Below are 19,076 nucleotides of genomic sequence, written 5' to 3'. Positions count from 1 at the left end.
GACGCAATTGGTGGTTATTGTATCTCGCCTAAATAGTCAATGAGAACTTCTCGAGATACCTCGTTAGCCAAGGTGTTTAAGGTCTGAAATGTTCCCTCTTGTCTGAGTAGTTGGTGTGTGTCGCGGTTGGGTAGTCTGTCTCGTAGTGTGTTGGCAACATCATTGAAGAGGGGACATTCGTAAACTACATGGTCGGATGTACCCTCCGGAACACCACAGTCACACGCTGGTGTTGCCCTCTTCCCAAATCGACATAAATAAGTCGGGTAGGGTCCATGGCCAGTGAGAAAGTGGATCAACCCTCGCGTAGGCTCGAAGTACTTCAGTCAAAGTCGTTCCCTGACATCAGGTAGAAACTGGAAGGTTCTTCGTCCCGTCTCTTCTGCCTCCCAAGTCTCCTGCCAGAGCTCCTCCCCTCTTTTCCTTATCTCTCTCTTATCCCCCACTCTAATACCCGTAATATCAGCAATCTTTTCATAATTTCCCTTCTTGGCCCAATACCATGCCGCCTGCTCTCTTATCTTTATGTCTAGGGGGCGGATTGTACTCGGCCGGCAGTTGGCAGAGGCGGAGTCGATATCTTCATCCTCAGCGCCGCCTATGGCGTTGGTGGAACTTGCGCAAGCGGCGAGTGTCTATGGAACTGGCACCTGCTGGCATTTTTGTGCCTGTGGTGCTTTTGCTCTGGTTCTGGCTGCGTCTTTTTCGGACGACACAGCATGTTCAGCTTCCTTTTGCGCCCCGGAGTGCGAGACGCTATTCTTATTCTTATCGGGTGACATATAGGGTTCAAAATGGTTCAAATGGCTCTGAGCACTCTGAGCACTAGAACTTAGAACTACCTAAACCTAACTAACCTAAGGACATCACACACATCCATGCCCGAGGCAGGATTCGAACCTGCGACCGTAGCGGTCACGCGGTTCCAAACTGACGCGCTTAGAACCGCACGGCCACACCGGCCGGCGACATATAGGGTGTCTGCTTTTCCTTTGCCCCTCATGTTCTTGTTACATGTCTCTTTAGGTCGCGTTTCGTCGTCGGAACGCGGTATGGAACCTGTGACGGTAACCACGGTACTGTCAGTAGTTACACTTGCTTATTTCGCCGGGAATTTCAACGTCTGAGTGGCAGATGAAACCCTTTGAGCATCGAGCTGCGTTCAGAAGACATGGGGTATCTGATACTCCCTCAGAAACATGTGAGGTCATCTCCGTCACTATAGCTTCCTCCGATGCACGAGTGTGGTCCTCGGTAAGGGTAAGTGCGGCTGCCGGCTGCGACTGTTGAGCGACAGCAGTGAGTTCGCCTCAACGGCCGCGCCAATCGTGTTAGCTAAAACATTACAAGAGAGCACGGAAGGGTAGTTGTTTATTTGCTGGAGCAGCATCTGGCTAGCTTCGCGTGGAAGTTGCACTGGCTTGTGGTTACTACAGTTTACCCGCAAGCGCTCTGTTGACCCGCAGAAAGAGCAGTCCACTATAAGATATGGATGTCCGTATGCCACTAGCAGACAGATACAACGGTATATGCTTAAAGTCAATACGAATATTTTTAACATCGCTGTGAACTTGGTGGATGTAAGCAGGCAACCGCTTCCCATTAGTGACGCTAAATATGGTTCCATAGGGACATAGCCATCTTCAGATATCAACATTCGAAAATTCGAAGCCGGCCGGAGTAGCCGAGCGGTTCTAGGCGCTACAGTCTGGAACCGCGCTGCCGCTACGGTCGCAGGTTCGAATCCTGCCTCGGGCATGGATGTGTGTGACGTCCTTCGGTTAGTTAGGTTTAAGTAGTTCTAAGTTGTAGGGGACTGATGACCTCGGCTCTTAAGTCCCATAGTGCTCAGAGCCATTTGAACCATTTGAAAATTCGAACGGAAGTTTGAATACGCGTACATTACGCATCCCATAGCCAGCATGTACGATTACCACGTCGCTTATCGAGCTGTCAGAATGTTTACATTTTCGACTGACGCCCGTGGGACTTAAAATACTTTCACATAATTGAGGAGTTTCCAGTCATTCCAGTCATTAAGAGTTGAAAATCAAACCCAAATACAAACCGGTGATATCTTCATGAGCGATCTTAAGTACATATTTCCTTTATTTACAATGTGTGTGTGTGTGTGTGTGTGTGTGTGTGTGTGTGTGTGTGTGTGTGTGTGTGTGATGACGACGAGAAGGTGAGATCCGGTGCCGGCACATAGCCTACTCCCCGTGAATAGCAGTAAGGGGGCCGCCGAGATCAATCTCTGCATCTGACGGACAGATCACCATCAACAGTGTCGCATGGCCTCACGTATCGGATACGGCGGAGAGGTTTGATACTTTAACCGGGACATTGGCGCAAAGTCTAGTGATAAGCAACTTCACGCCACCACCTGTCCTCCCCTTGCCGGCCAAATACTGGCAGTGAAAATATTTACCACCATCAGAATTCGAACCGGCTTAACCCCGGGTCGAGCGCCCCTGCACAACCGTGCGTTAGCGACCGTGAAAGTACTAATCTGAGAATTTCTAAAGGTTCAGGACGCGGACAATGCCGATGGAAGATGCATTGGATACCAGTTGTTCCATTTAAGTTCGACGTGTTACGTATAGGACGGTGTTACGGCACAAACAAAATCGCGAATCTCACGCGATATGTAAACACACAGCTGCCAACACGCTGGACGAGAGACCGCTGCCACGGTTGCCACTCGATTCGACTTCCGCACCCTTGCGAGATTTAGTGCTCGAAATTTCCTCATACTCTACGCATAAGTATTTAGAGAGCGCTTCACCTTTTCCTATGGCACACTCAGGCAAAATATTCTAGAAACATGATACGAACATTTACCTGTTTCTGTTCATATAGTTTGCGCCAAAGCGGTGAGTCTCGTTCGTCACCCCCCCCCCCCCCAACCCTCCTATAAGCTTTACACTTGGAGAAGATTAATCTAACTTTAAAACTTCACGTCCTCCTCCAAAGATCTACTGGAAAAGGGCCTCTTTAGCAGATGACCTACAGCAAACACTTTCATGTAACAATCAGGTGGAATTTTTCACTTTATCTATATTAATTATATTTTTTTCACGACTAGTTTCAGCTTTCTAGGCCTTTCTTAAGAAGTGTATACCCTACACACTGAAATGTCAGCGTCTTAAAGAGCTGTATTCTTTTTGGCTTACAAATCCTGTTTGTTGGTTTGATATCATTTGTGAAATAAAATGAACAGAAAACACGTGTTTAAAGACGCTGACGTTTTAGTATGTATACTTTTCTATTGCAGAACCACAACATCAATTTAGAACGGCGTAGAAGGTTTAAACTATTTGTCGAGAAAATTAACACAGCAAAAATGGAAAAGTTAACTTTCAAAAAATTCATTACTGTGGTGCCTGATATGGAAAAAAACTGTTGTAAAAAATTTCAGAACGAAGTTTTCACTCCCCATCGGAGTCTGCGCTGACAGCAAACTCCGTGGCAGATCAAAACCGTTCCGGACCGAGACTCAAACTCGAGACCTTTATCTTTCGCGGCCAAGTGCACTCGATACCGGTTCCTACTGTATTTACCTTTCAAAGAGCGCTGGAAAACAAGTGTTCGTCCATTTCATTTGCATACCAGCACTTATTCGAGAAAAATGTCGTAATTTTAGTGCGATTTCCCGCTCGCATTCAAAGAGAAACGGCATAATTTTAGTGCGATATGTACAGCGGGCTGCAGTATATTACCCGGTGATAACAGGCCGCCAATGGAAACTTTATTTGGATTGTAGAAACAAAGAGCTAATACTAAATATAAACTGATATAAGCTACTCACATCATTTAACAAAGTCAAGATAACCACAAAATTCCACACGCTCTTTTCGTTAGAATCTGTTTAATCTGAGTCTTTGGTTGAAGATATTTCTTTGGAAGAGAAATATGAACAATAGTACCTTTTTTATATACTGCAGTTATACATGTAATACAGTTAAAATGTCAATATTTACGCACAGAAGAAACGTTTCCTCCAGTTAAATCATAGCTTAAGACTCTGTGTAACAATGACCTGCAATTGAGAAAATTATATTAAAAACATGGATGGAACCCAAACATCTAAAAAATGAAGCCGAAACACAATTACTGCCGACTGCTAAAAAGCAAATTTCAGCAACTTTAGTACCTAAAATGTATCAGATTACACATACATATCCTTGAATAGCTAAAAAACTATCTTATAGCGAATTTCTTGTTTCATATTTGAATTTCTCACGTGAAACCTCTTTGTAAACCATGTCCACAGGAGAAAAATATTCCTTGTAGGTCTTTGTAATAAAAAGGCAACGTGAAACATTCTCTACCTAGAGGAGAAACAGATTTTTGCTCATAAATGGTTCTGAGCGCTATGGGACTTAACATCTATGGTCATCAGTCCCCTAGAACTTAGAACTACTTGAACCTAAATAACCTAAGGACATCACACGACACCTAGTCATCACGAGGCAGAGAAAATCCCTGACCCCGCCGGGAATCGAACCCGGGCGTGGGAAGCGATGAACTCTCATTGCATATCACTGCGCCGCTCCCTAGCTTTATCGAATAAGTAGATTCCATTCCTGAAGTGCAGGTTTGGGAGATGGACAAAATACCCATCACGGGACTTCATACACCTTCACGGACTCAAGTTTTCACGTCCACATTTTCTTTTCATAGTGGAATGAAAGGAGGTTATACGATACAGCATCTGGTCGATACGGTTGATGTTCTGATAATTCATTTCCCAAACGCCCTCAGTTACCCTAATACCAAGGCGCCTTTGTGGGGGAAGGATCATTTTCCTGACAAAAAACTTTTTTTTCCTTTTGCAATCTAGGCTTCTCCCTGGGTATTTTGTTATCTAATCGGTGCAGAAGACTCAGGTGACCCTCATACGTATTTTGCTCCTTTGCAAGATAAAAAGTAGTAGTTATATCCTTCGTATCCTGGAAAGCCGAATGGCCGAGCGCTTGTAGGCGCTTCAGTCCAGAACCGCGCTGCTGCTACTGTCGCAGGTTCGAATCCTGCCTCGGGCATGGATGTGTGTGATGTCCTTAGGTTAGTTACGATTAAGTATTTCTATGTCTAGGGGACTGATGACCTCATATGTTAGTCCCATTGTGCTTAGAGCCATTTGAACCATTTTGGAAAGCCGAATAGAACGTTTGCCACATGAAACTGACAACAACTTTCGTGCTGGAGTGCCATCGGCTCCCACAGGTAGCACAAACAGAATATTATGAGAACATTGAAACTTACGTACTAACAGAAAGGGAAGAAATGTCATCGAAATCAGAGGATCTAAGAAGAAAACTTTCCTTAATTGGTAGTCGCCTTTAAATTCTTTCTTTGCATAGATATTTCGAAAAAAAGGTGTGTGTATTTTGAATAAATATTAATGCTCTGTGACAGCTACACTTATGTTTATTTTTTCACGTTAGTATTACAGTTTCATCTGTTACCTATTAGATATTACCGAGGAGCTGTGTGGAGTCAATCTTTCCATGTTCAAAATGGCTCTGAGCACTATGGGACTTAACATCTGAGGTCATCAGTCCCCTAGAACTTAGAACTACTTAAACCTATCTAACCTAAGGAAATCACACACATCCATGCCCGAGGCAGGATTCGATCCTGCGACCGTAGCGGTCGCGCGGTTCCAGACTGTAGCGCCGAGAACCGCTCGGCCACTCCGGCCGGCAAATCTTTCCATGTGATCGATTGGCGTCTCTCAGCACCAAACCATCCAGTATTTGGAAACTCTGGGCGGAAAACAGCCTATCTGCGCCTAGGCTAATCAACAAGTTTTATAGCTTCGGACAATACGTAGATCCGGCTGTATTTCGTCGTGCATCACACCGCAAAATTAAGCAGCGGGGAGCAGAGTGAAGCAGAGTCCTGCACCAGCCGCCGCCCCTCCAACTAATGAGCTCTTACCGTTCCATTAAGCGTAACGGCTCCCTTCCAGAGCCACTTTTTTACAGTCACCTCGTTACTCACGAGGGTTACCGTCTTCGTTATGTCATTGCTAAGTCATAATTCCCGTGTCCCTACAAAATCCTTCCAATTAATCTACATTTTTCTCGCCATTTTTTACCAATTTCGGAAGAGGCGCCTGCTCTGTTAAAAATGGTAGCGGTAACAGTCTTGAAATGGGCCCATCTAGTTGACAGCTACTGAATTAAAGATGTTATCTGGACCCTTGCTTCTTTATAACCAAATCTACGTGCACTTTGCCTGCCTTAAAAGGTCCTTGATACAGTTTGCAGCTAAGTTTCACTTTATTAGTCGGATATCCTTTAAAGTCATTTTCTGTCTTATATTTCACGAAAAACTACATAACGAGCTGTGTACATGGCAATAAGTTACCGTTTCAACCATCGATGGCGCAAGCGTTCGTTTTTCTTTTTCCTTTTTTTTCCTAGTTGAAATAGCAAGGAACGTTACCTGCGCACGTGACACCTTGCTACGAAGTTCCATACATTTTTTTTGTTTTTCGTCGGTGGAAAGAAAAGTGGCGAAACGATCACTCGCGAAAATCTCGATTGGACGGCAGAAATGGAGTTTTCGTTCAAAATATTCAGATCCACATCTACGTGGATACTCTACAAATCACATTTAAGTGCCTGGCAGAGCGTTCATCGAACCACCTTCACAATTCTCTATTATTCCAATCTCGTATAGCGCGCGGAAAGAACGAACACCGATATCTTTCCGTACGAGCTCTGATTGCCCTTATTTTATCGTGGTGATCGTTTATCCCTATGTAAGTCGATGTCAACAAAATATTTTTGCATTCAGAGGAGAAAGTTGATGATTGGAAGTTCGTGAGAAAATTCCGTAGCAACGAAAAACGCCTTCCTTTTAATGATGTCCAGTCCAAATCCTGTATCACTTCTGTGACACTCTCTCCCATATTTCACAATAATACAAAACGTGATGCCCTTCTTTGAACTTCTTCGATGTACTCCGTCAGTCCTGTCCGGTAAGTTTCCCCACACAGCTCAGCATTATTCTAAAAGAGGACGCACAAGCGTAGAGTAGGCTGTCTCCTTACTAGGTCTGTTACATTTCCTAAGCGTCCTGCCAATAAAACGCAGTCTTTGGTTAGCCTTCCCCACAACATTTTTCTGTGTGTTCCTTCCAAATTAAGTTTTTCGTAATAGTAATACCTAGGTATTTAGTTGAATTTACGGCTTTTAGGATAGACTGTAACCGAAGTTTAACGAATTCCTTTTAGCACTCATGTGGATGACCTCACACTTTTCGTTATTTAGGGTCAACTGCCAATTTTCACAACATTAAGATATCTTTTCTAAATCGTTTTGCAATTTGTTCTGATCTTCTGATGGCTTTATTAGTCGATAAACGACAGCGTAATCTGCAAACAACCTAAGACGGCTGCTCAGATTGCCTCCCACATCGTTTATATAGATAAGGAACAGTAAAGGGCCTATAACACTGCCTTGGGGAACGCCAGAAATCACTTATGTTTTACTTTCAGAATCGGTGAGAACCGAGGAGCCGCCAGCACCAGCCATAGGATTCCCAAAAAATCTGTGGATCGCATTAACGTAAGTCGAAACCGATCATGATAAACAAATGTTATGGCGATCTCAACTGTTGTTTTAACCAAAATACTGGCATTTTTTGTGCTCCGACAACAGAATTTTTCCGCTAGTCTACTTCTTTTCCCTGCTAAAACGGGACACGTAACTCTTAAAAAATATATCGGTCAGTAAAATGTACATAGTTCTCTTATGTGAAATTGAAATAACTCGAAATTATATTTACATCTCAGACCTGACTGTATGTGCAAAAAATTTTGCATGTGCTTCAGTACTGAAACATGGGGTTCCCGGATGATAACGGTGAGCCTTCACAGCGTATTTCTCCGTGTCTCGTTAGTTCATAAACCACGTTTTTTCCTCGCACTGGATTTCACATACCAATTTTACGTGCGTATTTTACGTGTAAAAGTAAGGTAACTTTGAACCTCTGTATCTCTGAAACGGTAAATACATGAAGAAAATTTTCAAGATTGTAACAGAAAAGGATGTCAGGAATACATCGTAAAAATTTCAGCCATTAACTGTGTATAGCCGTCTCGGAAGCCGCGACTATATTTTGGTACCCAAAAAACTAATTTTTGAGGTGTTTTTCTATAATTTATAATGATTTTTGAAATTTGGGAGATGACTCCTCTAAAAAAATGCCTAGCTAATATACAGTTAAAATCTGAGCAATTTGCTGTTGTTATTTATTATTTAGATTTCTCCTCGTACAAGATTTTACTTGTAGAAGTAGAGTAAATTGAAACCTCTGTATTTTGGAAGCGGTTAAAAATATGAGAATTTTCTAGGCTATTCGAGATCAGGACCTTAGGAATACATGGTTGAAATTTCAGACATTGCTGTGCATAACTGCTTGGAATACTCAACCTATTTGCTCCATTTGCCTAAGCAGGAGAAAGTGTGTAATAGTCACACTTTAACACTGTACTGCAGGACACTGACACTAAGACGATCCTTCTGCTGGGTTTGTAAATGGTCCCAAGCCCAAGGGATATCAAATACACTTCACCTATCTTTTTATCGCCAGTAGAAACAGAGGAATGAGAACCAGAAAATCCCGTTTTTATGCGCGGCGTTTTGGAACATGTTAGGTACGCATGCTATCGCATGCATACCGACTATATATGTGTGCACTGGCAAGAAGCCAGACATATCGTTCACAGCCAAACTGTCGTGTTCCATCGCTTTTATCTTCGATGGGTTCCTTAACTGTAATATGGTTTCCATGATACCATAAATCTCTATCGACGCTGATCTACAAACTAAAAATACCTGCCCAATTATCGTACTGTGGAAATGACTTACAGTTCACCTTTGAATCCGAATCAACGGTAGTTACTGGCGCATTTTCAAATGGCTGAGAGGTAAAAACTAGCTTAAAGCCAGACTAAAAAACTTCGGGCTATAATTGGGATTAGATTCCTCGACCTTTAGGTTTCTAGGCAGGCACCTTACCGTCCGATCAGTTTTTTTATTTCGATTTGTTTCTTCGTAATTTTTCGCCAGGGGTTCTTTGCCGAAGTCGCTCTACATTTTTCAAATAACCATCGTACAATATGCGTTAGATGAGTATGTGCCAAGCAAGATCGTAAGAGATGGATAACAGCCACCGTGGTACAACAACCAAGCTAGGAAACTGCTGCGGAGCAAAGAGAACTTCACAGCAAACATAAACATAGCCAAATCCTTGCTGACAAACAAAAATTACGCGAAGCGAAATGTAGTGTGAGGAGAGCTATGCGAGAGGCGTTCAATGAAGTCGAAAGTAAAGTTCTATGTACTGACTTGGCAGGAAATCCTAAGAAATTTTGGTCTTATGTCAAAGCGGTAGGTGGCTCAAAACAAAATGTCCAGACACTCTGTGACCAAAATGGTACTGAAACAGAGGATGACAGACTAAAGGCCGAAGTACTAAATGTCTTTTTCCAAAGCTGTTTCACAGAGGAAGGCTGCACTGTAGTCCCTTCTCTAGATTGTCGCACAGATGACAAAATGGTAGATATCGAAATAGACGAAGAAACAATTAAAATCGCTCAAAAGAGGAAAGGCCGCTGGATTTGATGGGATACCAGTTCGATTTTACACAGAGTACGCAAAGGAACTTGCCCCTCTTCTTGCAGCGGTGTACCGTAGGTCTCTAGAAGAGCGCAGCGTTCCAAAGGATTGGAAAAGGGCACAGGTCATCCTCATTTTCAAGAAGGGACGTCAAACACATGTGCAGAACTATAGACCTAAATCTCTAACGTCGATCAGTTGTAGAATTTTGGAACACGTATTATGTTAGAGTATAATGACTTTTCTGGAGACTAGAAATCTACTCTGCAGGAATCAGCATGGCTTTCGAAAAAGACGATCGTGTGAAACCCAGCTCGCGCTATTCGTCCACGAGACTCAGAGAGCCATAGACACGGGTTCGCAGGTAGATGCCGTGTTTCTTAACTTCCGCAAGGCGTTCGATACAGTTCCTCACAGTCGTTTAATGAACAAAGAGCATATGGACTATCAGACCAATTGTGTGATTGGATTGAAGAGTTCCTAGGTAACAGAGCGCAGCATGTCATTCTCAATGGAGAGAAGTCTTCCGAAGTAAGAGTGATTTCAGGTGTGCCGCAGGGGAGTGTCATAGGACCGTTGCTATTCACAATATACATAAATGACCTTGTGGATGACATCGGATGTTCACTGAGGCTTTTTGCAGATGATGCTGTGGTGTATCGAGAGGTTGTAACAATAGAAAATTGAACTGAAATGCAGGAGGATCTGCAGCGAATTGACGCATGGTGCAGGGAATGGCAATTCAATCTCAATGTAGACAAGTGTAATGTGCTGCGAATACATAGAAAGATAGTTCCCTTATCATTTAGCTAAAAAACAGCAGGTCAGCAACTGGAAACAGTTAATTCCATAAATTATCTGGGAGTACGCATTAGGAGTGATTTAAAAAGGAATGATCATATAAAGTTGATCGTCGGTAAAGCAGATGCCAGACTGAGATTCATTGGAAGAATCCTAAGGAAATGCAATCCGAAAACAAAGGAAGTAGGTTACAGTACGCTTGTTCTCCCACTGCTTGAATACTGCTCAGCAGTGTGGGATTCGTACCAGATAGGGTTGATAGAAGAGATAGAGAAGATCCAACGGAGAGCAGCGCGCTTCGTTACAGAATCATTTAGTAATCGCGAAAGCGTTACGGAGATGATAGATAAACTCCAGTGGAAGACTCTGCAGGAGAGACGCTCAGTAGCTCGGTACGGGCTTTTGTTACAGTTTCGAGAACATACCTTCACCGAAGAGTCAAGCTGTATATTGCTCACTCCTACGTATATCTCGCGAAGAGGCCATGAGGATAAAATCAGAGAGATTAGAGCCCACACAGAAGCATACCGACAATCCTTCTTTCCACGAACAATACGAGACTGGAATAGAAGGGAGAACCGATAGAGGTACTCAGGGTACCCTCCGCCACACACCGTCAGGTGCCTTGCGGAGTATGGATGTAGATGTAGATTCCATAGATAAGAAATTCATGCTTTTTTTAATTTATTGCAGAAGGTGATCAGTCCTCTCACTGAACTATCTTAACTATCGTGCAGGCTACTGACCACCAGGCCTGACATTGAGCTACTAAAAATCTTTGTATTCTCCAACTTACACCAATGCGTCAAATATACAGATACAATTTTGAAAAAAATGCCTATTAAGCTGTGGTATAATTATTTTTATAGCGTCTTCCAGAACTAATAGTCACATAGGTAATGAAATAAATATTCTAACCAAATTTATGTGACTAATAATGATTAGACTTGCTGCCTGCGTACGCCAGGCGCTCCCAGTTCAATGACAGGTCCTTGAAGTGACGTTTGTTTTTTGAAATTTCTAAAATTACTTCCTAACAGTGTACCGTTTCCTCTCGTAATTGGTAATTTTCTTCTGCAGTATTTACTGTTACATTTTCGTGGACAAATAACTGCTGCACTTAAACGATCAAATACCTAAAACAGGAGGTAGTACAGTCTGAGTATCGATAGAGGTACATACACTGTATGAAATATTACGGACAAAAAATAAATGTAATAGACCTCGCTGTTGGGGATACGTAATCACTACAGGAATTGGTTAAGAGAGACCTTTGTCATAGCCTTTGCGAGGTATTAGAAATTGTCACCTGCATTCCATACCAACGGGAAAAATAACAGTTGACGGTTCAAATGGTTCAAAGCACTACGAGACTTAACATCTGAGGTCATCAGTCCCCAAGACTTACAACTACTTAAACCTAACTAACCTAAGGACATCACACACATCCATGTCCGAGGCAGGATTCGAACCTGCGACTGGAGCAGCAGCGCGGTTCTGGACTGAAGCGCCTAGAACCGCTCGGTCACAACGGCCGGCTCAGGCTGCCGAAAATAAAGTTTAGGGCAATTGCGTGTTGCACTGTTAGGCATGCCAGTTTCTTTCACTGTCATCTACCGGATACTGTTCATTGCTTACTAAGACAGTTGCTGTTGAATACCCAGTTATGTTGGGTTCAGAGACAATACGCGGTAATGTCCGAGCAAAAAGTAGCAGCTTTTGCAACTCTAGGCAGTGAGATTTCAAACGGCAGAGTATAGGTTCCAGAAAGTCACTTTGCTCAATTTCTGTCATGTAACACGCCACAAAACCTAAGGTGTGTGTGAACATGAAATTGCAATGACGCAGTTATGACAGGGAATAATGAGACAGCTGACGGGAACGAAGGTCACATGGTAGTAGACAGCAGTTAACTTACTGGTTTAGAGCTTCCTTTTTTACATTGATACGTTGCTCTTCCACAAATATTTTTACTTCGTTCCAGGTTTGATTCTTCTGCTGCTACCCGCCTTTGGCCACTGCCTGCCGAGGCAGAGAACGGGTGCAGTTTCGGACAACTTCGTCGGCGATGGCACACAAGACATTGCTGTCTCCATCCTACAGGTAAATTTTAATGACCTTCTATCGAGATAGGGCTTCTAAAAGTAACGATTAAAACTGCCGGCCTATATTTATGTAGCAAAAGAAATTCATTTCATGTGGGCTAGTAATTCGCTTCGCGACCCAATGAGTTTTGCGCGCGATCGGTCTACCGCTCTACGACTGTATCAGGCGTTGATTCAGTCCCGTCTCGATTATGGGGGCCTGGCTTACGGTTCGGCATCGCCTTCCGCGTTGCGGTTACTTGACCCCCATACTTCACTGCGGGATCCGACTCGCAACTGGAGCTCTCCGCACAAGCCCTGTAAACAGCCTACTTGTGGAGGCTAGTGACACTCCATTGCGGATCCGGCGCCAACGACTACTGGCCGCTTATGCTGCACATGTTTGTAGCTTGCCCGGGCATCCAAACTACCGTCTCCTGTTCCCCAACTCGGTCGCCCATCTTCCAGAACGGCGGCCCCGGTCAAGATGTACGATCGCGGTTCGCGTCCGGGCTCTTCTCTCTGGGGTTGAGTTTTTCCCTCTCCCACCTCTTTCCCCGGCCCATATACGTATACCACCGTGGTGTGTGCCCCACCCATGCCTTCGGCTGGATTTGGCACAGGGCCCGAAGGACTCAGGGCCTCCGCCGCCGCTTTCTTTCCATCCTTGCCGCGTTTACGGCTCTGACGTGGTCTATACAGACGATGGTTGCTGGTCGAGTTGGTTATGGTATTACTCTTGTGGATCATTCTGAACAACATTCATTGTTGGCTGGCTGCAGTGTTTTCACTGCCGAGCTCGTCACCATCCCTCGCGCCCTAGAGTATATCCACTCCTGCTCAGCTAAGTCCTTCGTTATCTGTAGTGACACACTGATCGGTTTACGAGCTATCGACCAGTGTTTCCCTCGCTCTCGTCTGGTGATGGCTATCCAGTAGTCCATCCATACTCTTGCCCGTTGTGGTCACTCCGTGGTTTTATTTGGACCCCGTGTCATGTCGGCATCCCGGGTAATGAACGTGTTGATACGCTGGCCAAACAGGCTGTCGGTGCACCGGCTTTGGAGATTGGCCTTTCGAAGTGTGATCTCCGTTCAGTTTTGCGGCAGAAGGTCCTTGGTACCTGGGGTGATGAATGGCGCACCCAGTCTTCATCCAACAAACTTCGGATCGTCAAGAAAACTACCGGTGTCTGGCGCTCCTCCTTGCAGCCCTCTCGCAAGGACTCAGTTGTACTCTGCCGGCTGCTATTTGGCCACACCTGGATGACGCACGGTTATTTATTGCGCCGCGAGAACTCACCTCTGTGTCGATGTGGTTCAGCATTGACAGTGGTCCACATTTTGTTGGACTGTCCACTTTTAACTGCGCTCAGGCAGACGATTGTGCTACATGATACGCTCCCTACAACGTAACGGATGACGCTGCCATGGCAGGCTTAGTTCTGAGTTTTATTCGTGCAGGGGGCTATTATCGCTCGGTCTGAGGGTTTGCCTCTTTCTTTTGTGTTGAGTCTGGCCTTTGGCTTACGGTTTTAGATTGGGCTTTTTAGCGTCAATCTTGGTGGTTGGCTTTTCCGTTTTTTGTTTCCATGGTCGGCCAACCACTGTAACACACTGTGTGTTCTTAATTCCTCTTTTCTGGTCTTTGTCTATGTCTTTCTTGTTCTGTGCCATCCCTTGCCATCTCCGTCGCTGATTTTTGTTCCTTGTGGATGTTTCATGTTCGTGGAAAAAGGGACCGATTGCCTTTGTAGTCTGGTCCCTTCGACCCCCACAAACCAACCAGCCAGTTTTGCGCCCATTGATTGGAATTTTTGTACTCATACCCATACGTTCAGGTATCTTAAGGAAGAAAGACGGGAAATCAAGGTGCCGTCAACGACGTAGTCATGAGACGTAGCACAAGCTCAGCGTTGCGAAAGACGGGGAAAGAAATCAGCCACACCCAATTGCACAGGAATCATACTGGCACTTGAATTAAAGGATTCACGGAAACGATGAAAACCTAAATCTGGATAGTCGAATGGCATTTTAAAACGTCTAGCGTCTTAACAAATGGTTATTACACATGTTAAAAATCACAAAAATGCCGGACTGAAATTATTTAAATAAGAAATCAGTAAAAAAGTTGCCGAGCACTAAGAATGCTTTCACACTTAAATGTCTGCTTGTAAAGTGTATTTTCCTCTTCCCTGTCTAGACTATCTCGATCCAGTCTTCCGATGTATTATCTTATGCGAAGTTGGTCAAACGTCACTTCCAGCATGTTGCAAAATTTTGTTACCGAACCTTTTGGTGTCCTGGTAGAATATTTCTGTAGGTAATGAAGTAGGGAAAGTTATCATACCGTCTGATGTTAGTTTCATAATTGATGCAATGTCCCAGTAACCATATTACGGTGTTACGTTTTGTGGTAGGATACAGTTTGGATGCAGGCCGTTGTAGGTTGGTTTCGATGCTCCATTTCAGCAGGACAAGTCAATCCCCGATAAGCCTCCAGTTGTTAAAATGACCACATCAAGTGAAACTGTGAAAAAAAGGAATCGACTACTTGACGTGAGGAGCATTTATTTATGGCACTAAGTACTATTCTGCAGGACTTTTAGTTTGTTGTAATGGTACTGTAAACAACACTGTACCATATGGATATAACGTCACATGTATGCATTTTGAGGATGGTTTGCTCAGTCTTCCAGTCGGTGGGCTGTTACTTGTATGTTGTTGGACTTGCCCTCCGTTTCAGTTCACGCTGAAAAGGTCTCGTCTGGTGGTTCCTCTTTAGCGCACTAGCGTCTATGTCCCGGGCTTGGAGGTAGAATTCACTAATACGTTGTAGCAGGTGTTAGCTTTGCTTATCTCGATCTGGGTATACATACTTCTCCATCGCACGATTTCGAAAAGATGTGTAGTGATATTGCCGGGACTTCGGTTTAACAGTGTTATCCTCTTGAGAAACAACGCCGTACATTTCTGTTGATATGAAGTAGTTCTAGGCCGTCAGTCTCCATCGATTTGGTTAGCGTATCATACGACAGCTTGAATATGCTTCCCTTTAATATGTATCTGCTAGTTAGTCAAATTATCCTTTGCCTTGCATTTTAGGAATTGGAAAAAAAAACTGCGTGACATATGCGTAGTATTCGTTGCAGAATACGTAAGTTTTTAAGATTCTAACTTTTTAAAGTTATGTTCACGACTCGCCATTTATTCTCCATAATTGCCCCTTTTGTTCGTGACATATTTGCGACTTTTTGCCGCGCGGGATTAGCCGAGCGGTCGAGGGCGCTGCAGTCATGGACAGCACGGATGGTACCGGCGGAGGTTCGAGTCCTTCCTCGGGCATGGGTGTGTTTGTCCTTAGGATGATTTAGGTTAAGTAGTGTGTAAGCTTAGGGACTGATGACCTTAGCAGTCAAGTCCCATAAAATTTCGCACACATTTGAACATTTTTTTGCGTCTTTTTGATGATACCTTCAGCGGACACCTATGTAAAATGACTCCTAGTGTTCTGAGGTTGTCTAGAACTCGTGCCCATGGTATATCTAGGTTGTCGAAATGCCTCACATTTACGATTTTACATTTTGAGTCAGTTACGCCTGCGACGCGACGGTATATTCTTCAGTGGCTCGTTTCATTCCTTAAGACAGCGAAGTCATCAGCATATTCCCTTAGGATTAGCGTTTGATCAGTCATTGAAATACCTGATAAATTTTCGTTGACATGCTACGGTCGCAGGTTCGAATCCTGCTTCGGGCATAGGTGTGTGTGATGTCCTTAGGTTAGTTAGGTTTAAGTAGTTCTAAGTTCTAGGGGACTTATGACCTAAGATGTTGAGTCCCATAGTGCTCAGAACTATTTGACCCATTTTTCGTTGACATTGTAGCAACGGCTCAAATGACAGCACGAAAAGAAGCATAGAGGGCGGACGCCGATGTGGCATACCGCGTTAGATGTTAAAACATTTTGACCGTCGATAAATTTGTACTCTAGTGGATATGCCAGTGATAATATTTAGAATTTTATTACATACTCTTCCAGATAAACTTTCTCCATTCTTCTCGTTACATATTGACGACCGGAAAGATGAAAGGCTTTATGGAAGTAGACGAAAAGAGTCAAACAGCAGCAGCCAGCTGAGAGACACGCAGCAACAGTGAAGTAACCGATTTTGTGACTTTTACGAGTCCCTAACTAGGAGCGAATTTTATATCAACTGAGTGCTTTAATAGTTTCGTAAGTTTAATATCTAATATCCACAGTTCTCACGTTTTCGTTTGCGCTGGAAAGTAAACCGATTTCGTGACACATTACAACTTTCTAATCAGGGGCGAATTATTTAGTTTCGCTGAGTGCTTCGGTGGTTAGATTTTTTGATCTCTGTGCATTAATCTAATTTATTACACACATTTCCTGCGTTTTCGGCAGGGTCTACAGTAATGTTCCGCAGCACATGCCGATAGTCCGTTTATGTGGGTAGTTTAGTTTCCCACAGTCTTCAGTAATGGACAGGGACTGTGACTGTTGTGTGCAGATGTGAGCGTTGTTGGCGACACTTCGCACTCAGCTCCAGGCTGTGATAGCTTCGGTTACACACTTGAGGCTGCAGTGGATGGGCACCACTGTTGTGTGCCAGCCATATGGATCAAACGGACGTCCAACACGTCAGAGTCCTCCGATTAGTCTCGCCCATAACCAGCCCAGTTACTTCTTGCACTGAGGTTGACCTCTCAACTGTGGTCCAGAGGGAGGTCGCCCTAGGCTGTACCAGCTAGCGAAATACTTCCCACATGTAAGGCCTCCCCAGTTAGCCATAAAAATAGGTTCCAGGTGCTGTCTGTGGCTGACACTGTCGCTGAGCCAGATGCCATCGCCTGTCCTGTTTCAGAGGAAACCATTCAGCCTGCAAGACGCAGATAGATGATGGGTTGATTGCTGGTTCAGAGCTCCAACATTAGGCGCATTGTGGGGCCCCTTCGGGACATGGCTTCGTATAAGGGGAAGAAAACCAGTGTTTACTCTGTGTGCATACCTGGTGGAGTCATTCCAGATGTGGAAAGGGTACACCCAGATGCCATGAAGAGCACACAGTGCAGCCAACGGCAGGTGGTGGCTCACGTTGGTACCAATGATATGTCACTTTGGATCAGAAGAGATTCTCACTGGTTTCGAGTGGCTAACAGAACTGATAAAAGCTGCCAGTCTTGCTTGTGAGATGAAAGCAGAGCTAACCAATTGTAGCATAACTGACAGGACCTATTGCAGGCCTCTGGTACAGAGTGGAAGGTCTGAATCAGAGGCTGATGGTTCTGCGACCGTGTAGGCTGCAGATTACTCGACTTGCCCCAAAGGGTGGTTGGGTTTCGGGTTCCGTTGAATAGGTCAGGAGTCCACTACACATGCAGGAGGTGGCTACTTGGGTAGCAGTGGCTGTGCAGCATGGACTGGGTGGTTTTTAGGTTAGAGGCTCTCCGTAAAACACCAAAAGGGCTTCAGTCAAAATGGGTGCAGGCCGAACAAAGGAAGAACGTAGTTACAGGAACCATCGGTATAACAGTTGCAAATTGTCATACTATGTTCGAAAAGTACCAGAGCTCCAAGCGCTAATATAAATCACTGATGATGAAATCGTTATAAACACTGGAAGCAAGCTGAAGCCGGAGATAAGCACAGCCGAAATTTTTGCGAAAAACCTAATGGTGTTCCGAAAGGATAGGCTAAACACAGAGGACCGAAGACCTAAGCAGTTTGGTCCCATAAGATCTTGCCGCTAAATACGGTGGGCGGTAGCGTATTTGCTGCTGTTAGAAGTAGTTTATCTCGTCGCGAAATTGGAGTAGCCGGCCGAGGTGGCCGAACGGTTCTAGGCGCTACAGTCTGGAACCGCGCGATTGCTACGGTCGCAGGTTCGAATCCTGCCTCGGGCATGGATGTGTGTGATGTCCTTAGGTTAGTTAGTTTTAAGTAGTTCTAAGTTCTAGGGGACTGATGACCTCAGAAGTTAAGTCCCATAGTGCTCAGAGCCATTTAACCATTTTCTTTTTTTAAATAGCAATAGATAGTTCCTGTGAGTTAGTATGGGCAGAGATCACTGTTGGCAACCGGGATAAAATAATAATTGGATCCTTTTACCGACCTCCCAATTCAGATGATACAGTTGCTGAAAGGTTCGAAAAAAACTTGACTTCGATTTCAAACACTACGTGACTCACACGATTATACACTCCTGGAAATGGAAAAAAGAACACATTGACACCGGTGTGTCAGACCCACCATACTTGCTCCGGACACTGCGAGAGGGCTGTACAAGCAATGATCACACGCACGGCACAGCGGACACACCAGGAACCGCGGTGTTGGCCGTCGAATGGCGCTAGCTGCGCAGCATTTGTGCACCGCCGCCGTCAGTGTCAGCCAGTTTGCCGTGGCATACGGAGCTCCATCGCAGTCTTTAACACTGGTAGCATGCCGCGACAGCGTGGACGTGAACCGTATGTGCAGTTGACGGACTTTGAGCGAGGGCGTATAGTGGGCATGCGGGAGGCCGGGTGGAC

General features: G+C 44.5%; 1 protein-coding gene across 1 annotated transcript in view; it reads left to right on the top strand.

Annotated features, from left to right (window-relative positions):
* LOC126471223 (uncharacterized) overlaps positions 1 to 19,076 on the top strand; it is a 105,279-nt gene that overhangs the window by 15,809 nt on the left and 70,394 nt on the right. Inside the window, exon 2 of the mRNA XM_050099346.1 lies at positions 12,424 to 12,542. Within this exon, the coding sequence (XP_049955303.1) occupies positions 12,424 to 12,542 (119 nt within the window). The remainder of the gene's footprint in view (positions 1 to 12,423; positions 12,543 to 19,076) is intronic.

Source organism: Schistocerca serialis, chromosome 3 (genome assembly GCF_023864345.2).
Source record: "Schistocerca serialis cubense isolate TAMUIC-IGC-003099 chromosome 3, iqSchSeri2.2, whole genome shotgun sequence".
In the NCBI taxonomy this organism is placed as follows: Eukaryota; Metazoa; Arthropoda; class Insecta; order Orthoptera; family Acrididae; genus Schistocerca; species Schistocerca serialis.
This window is presented reverse-complemented; position numbering and strand designations above follow the sequence as displayed.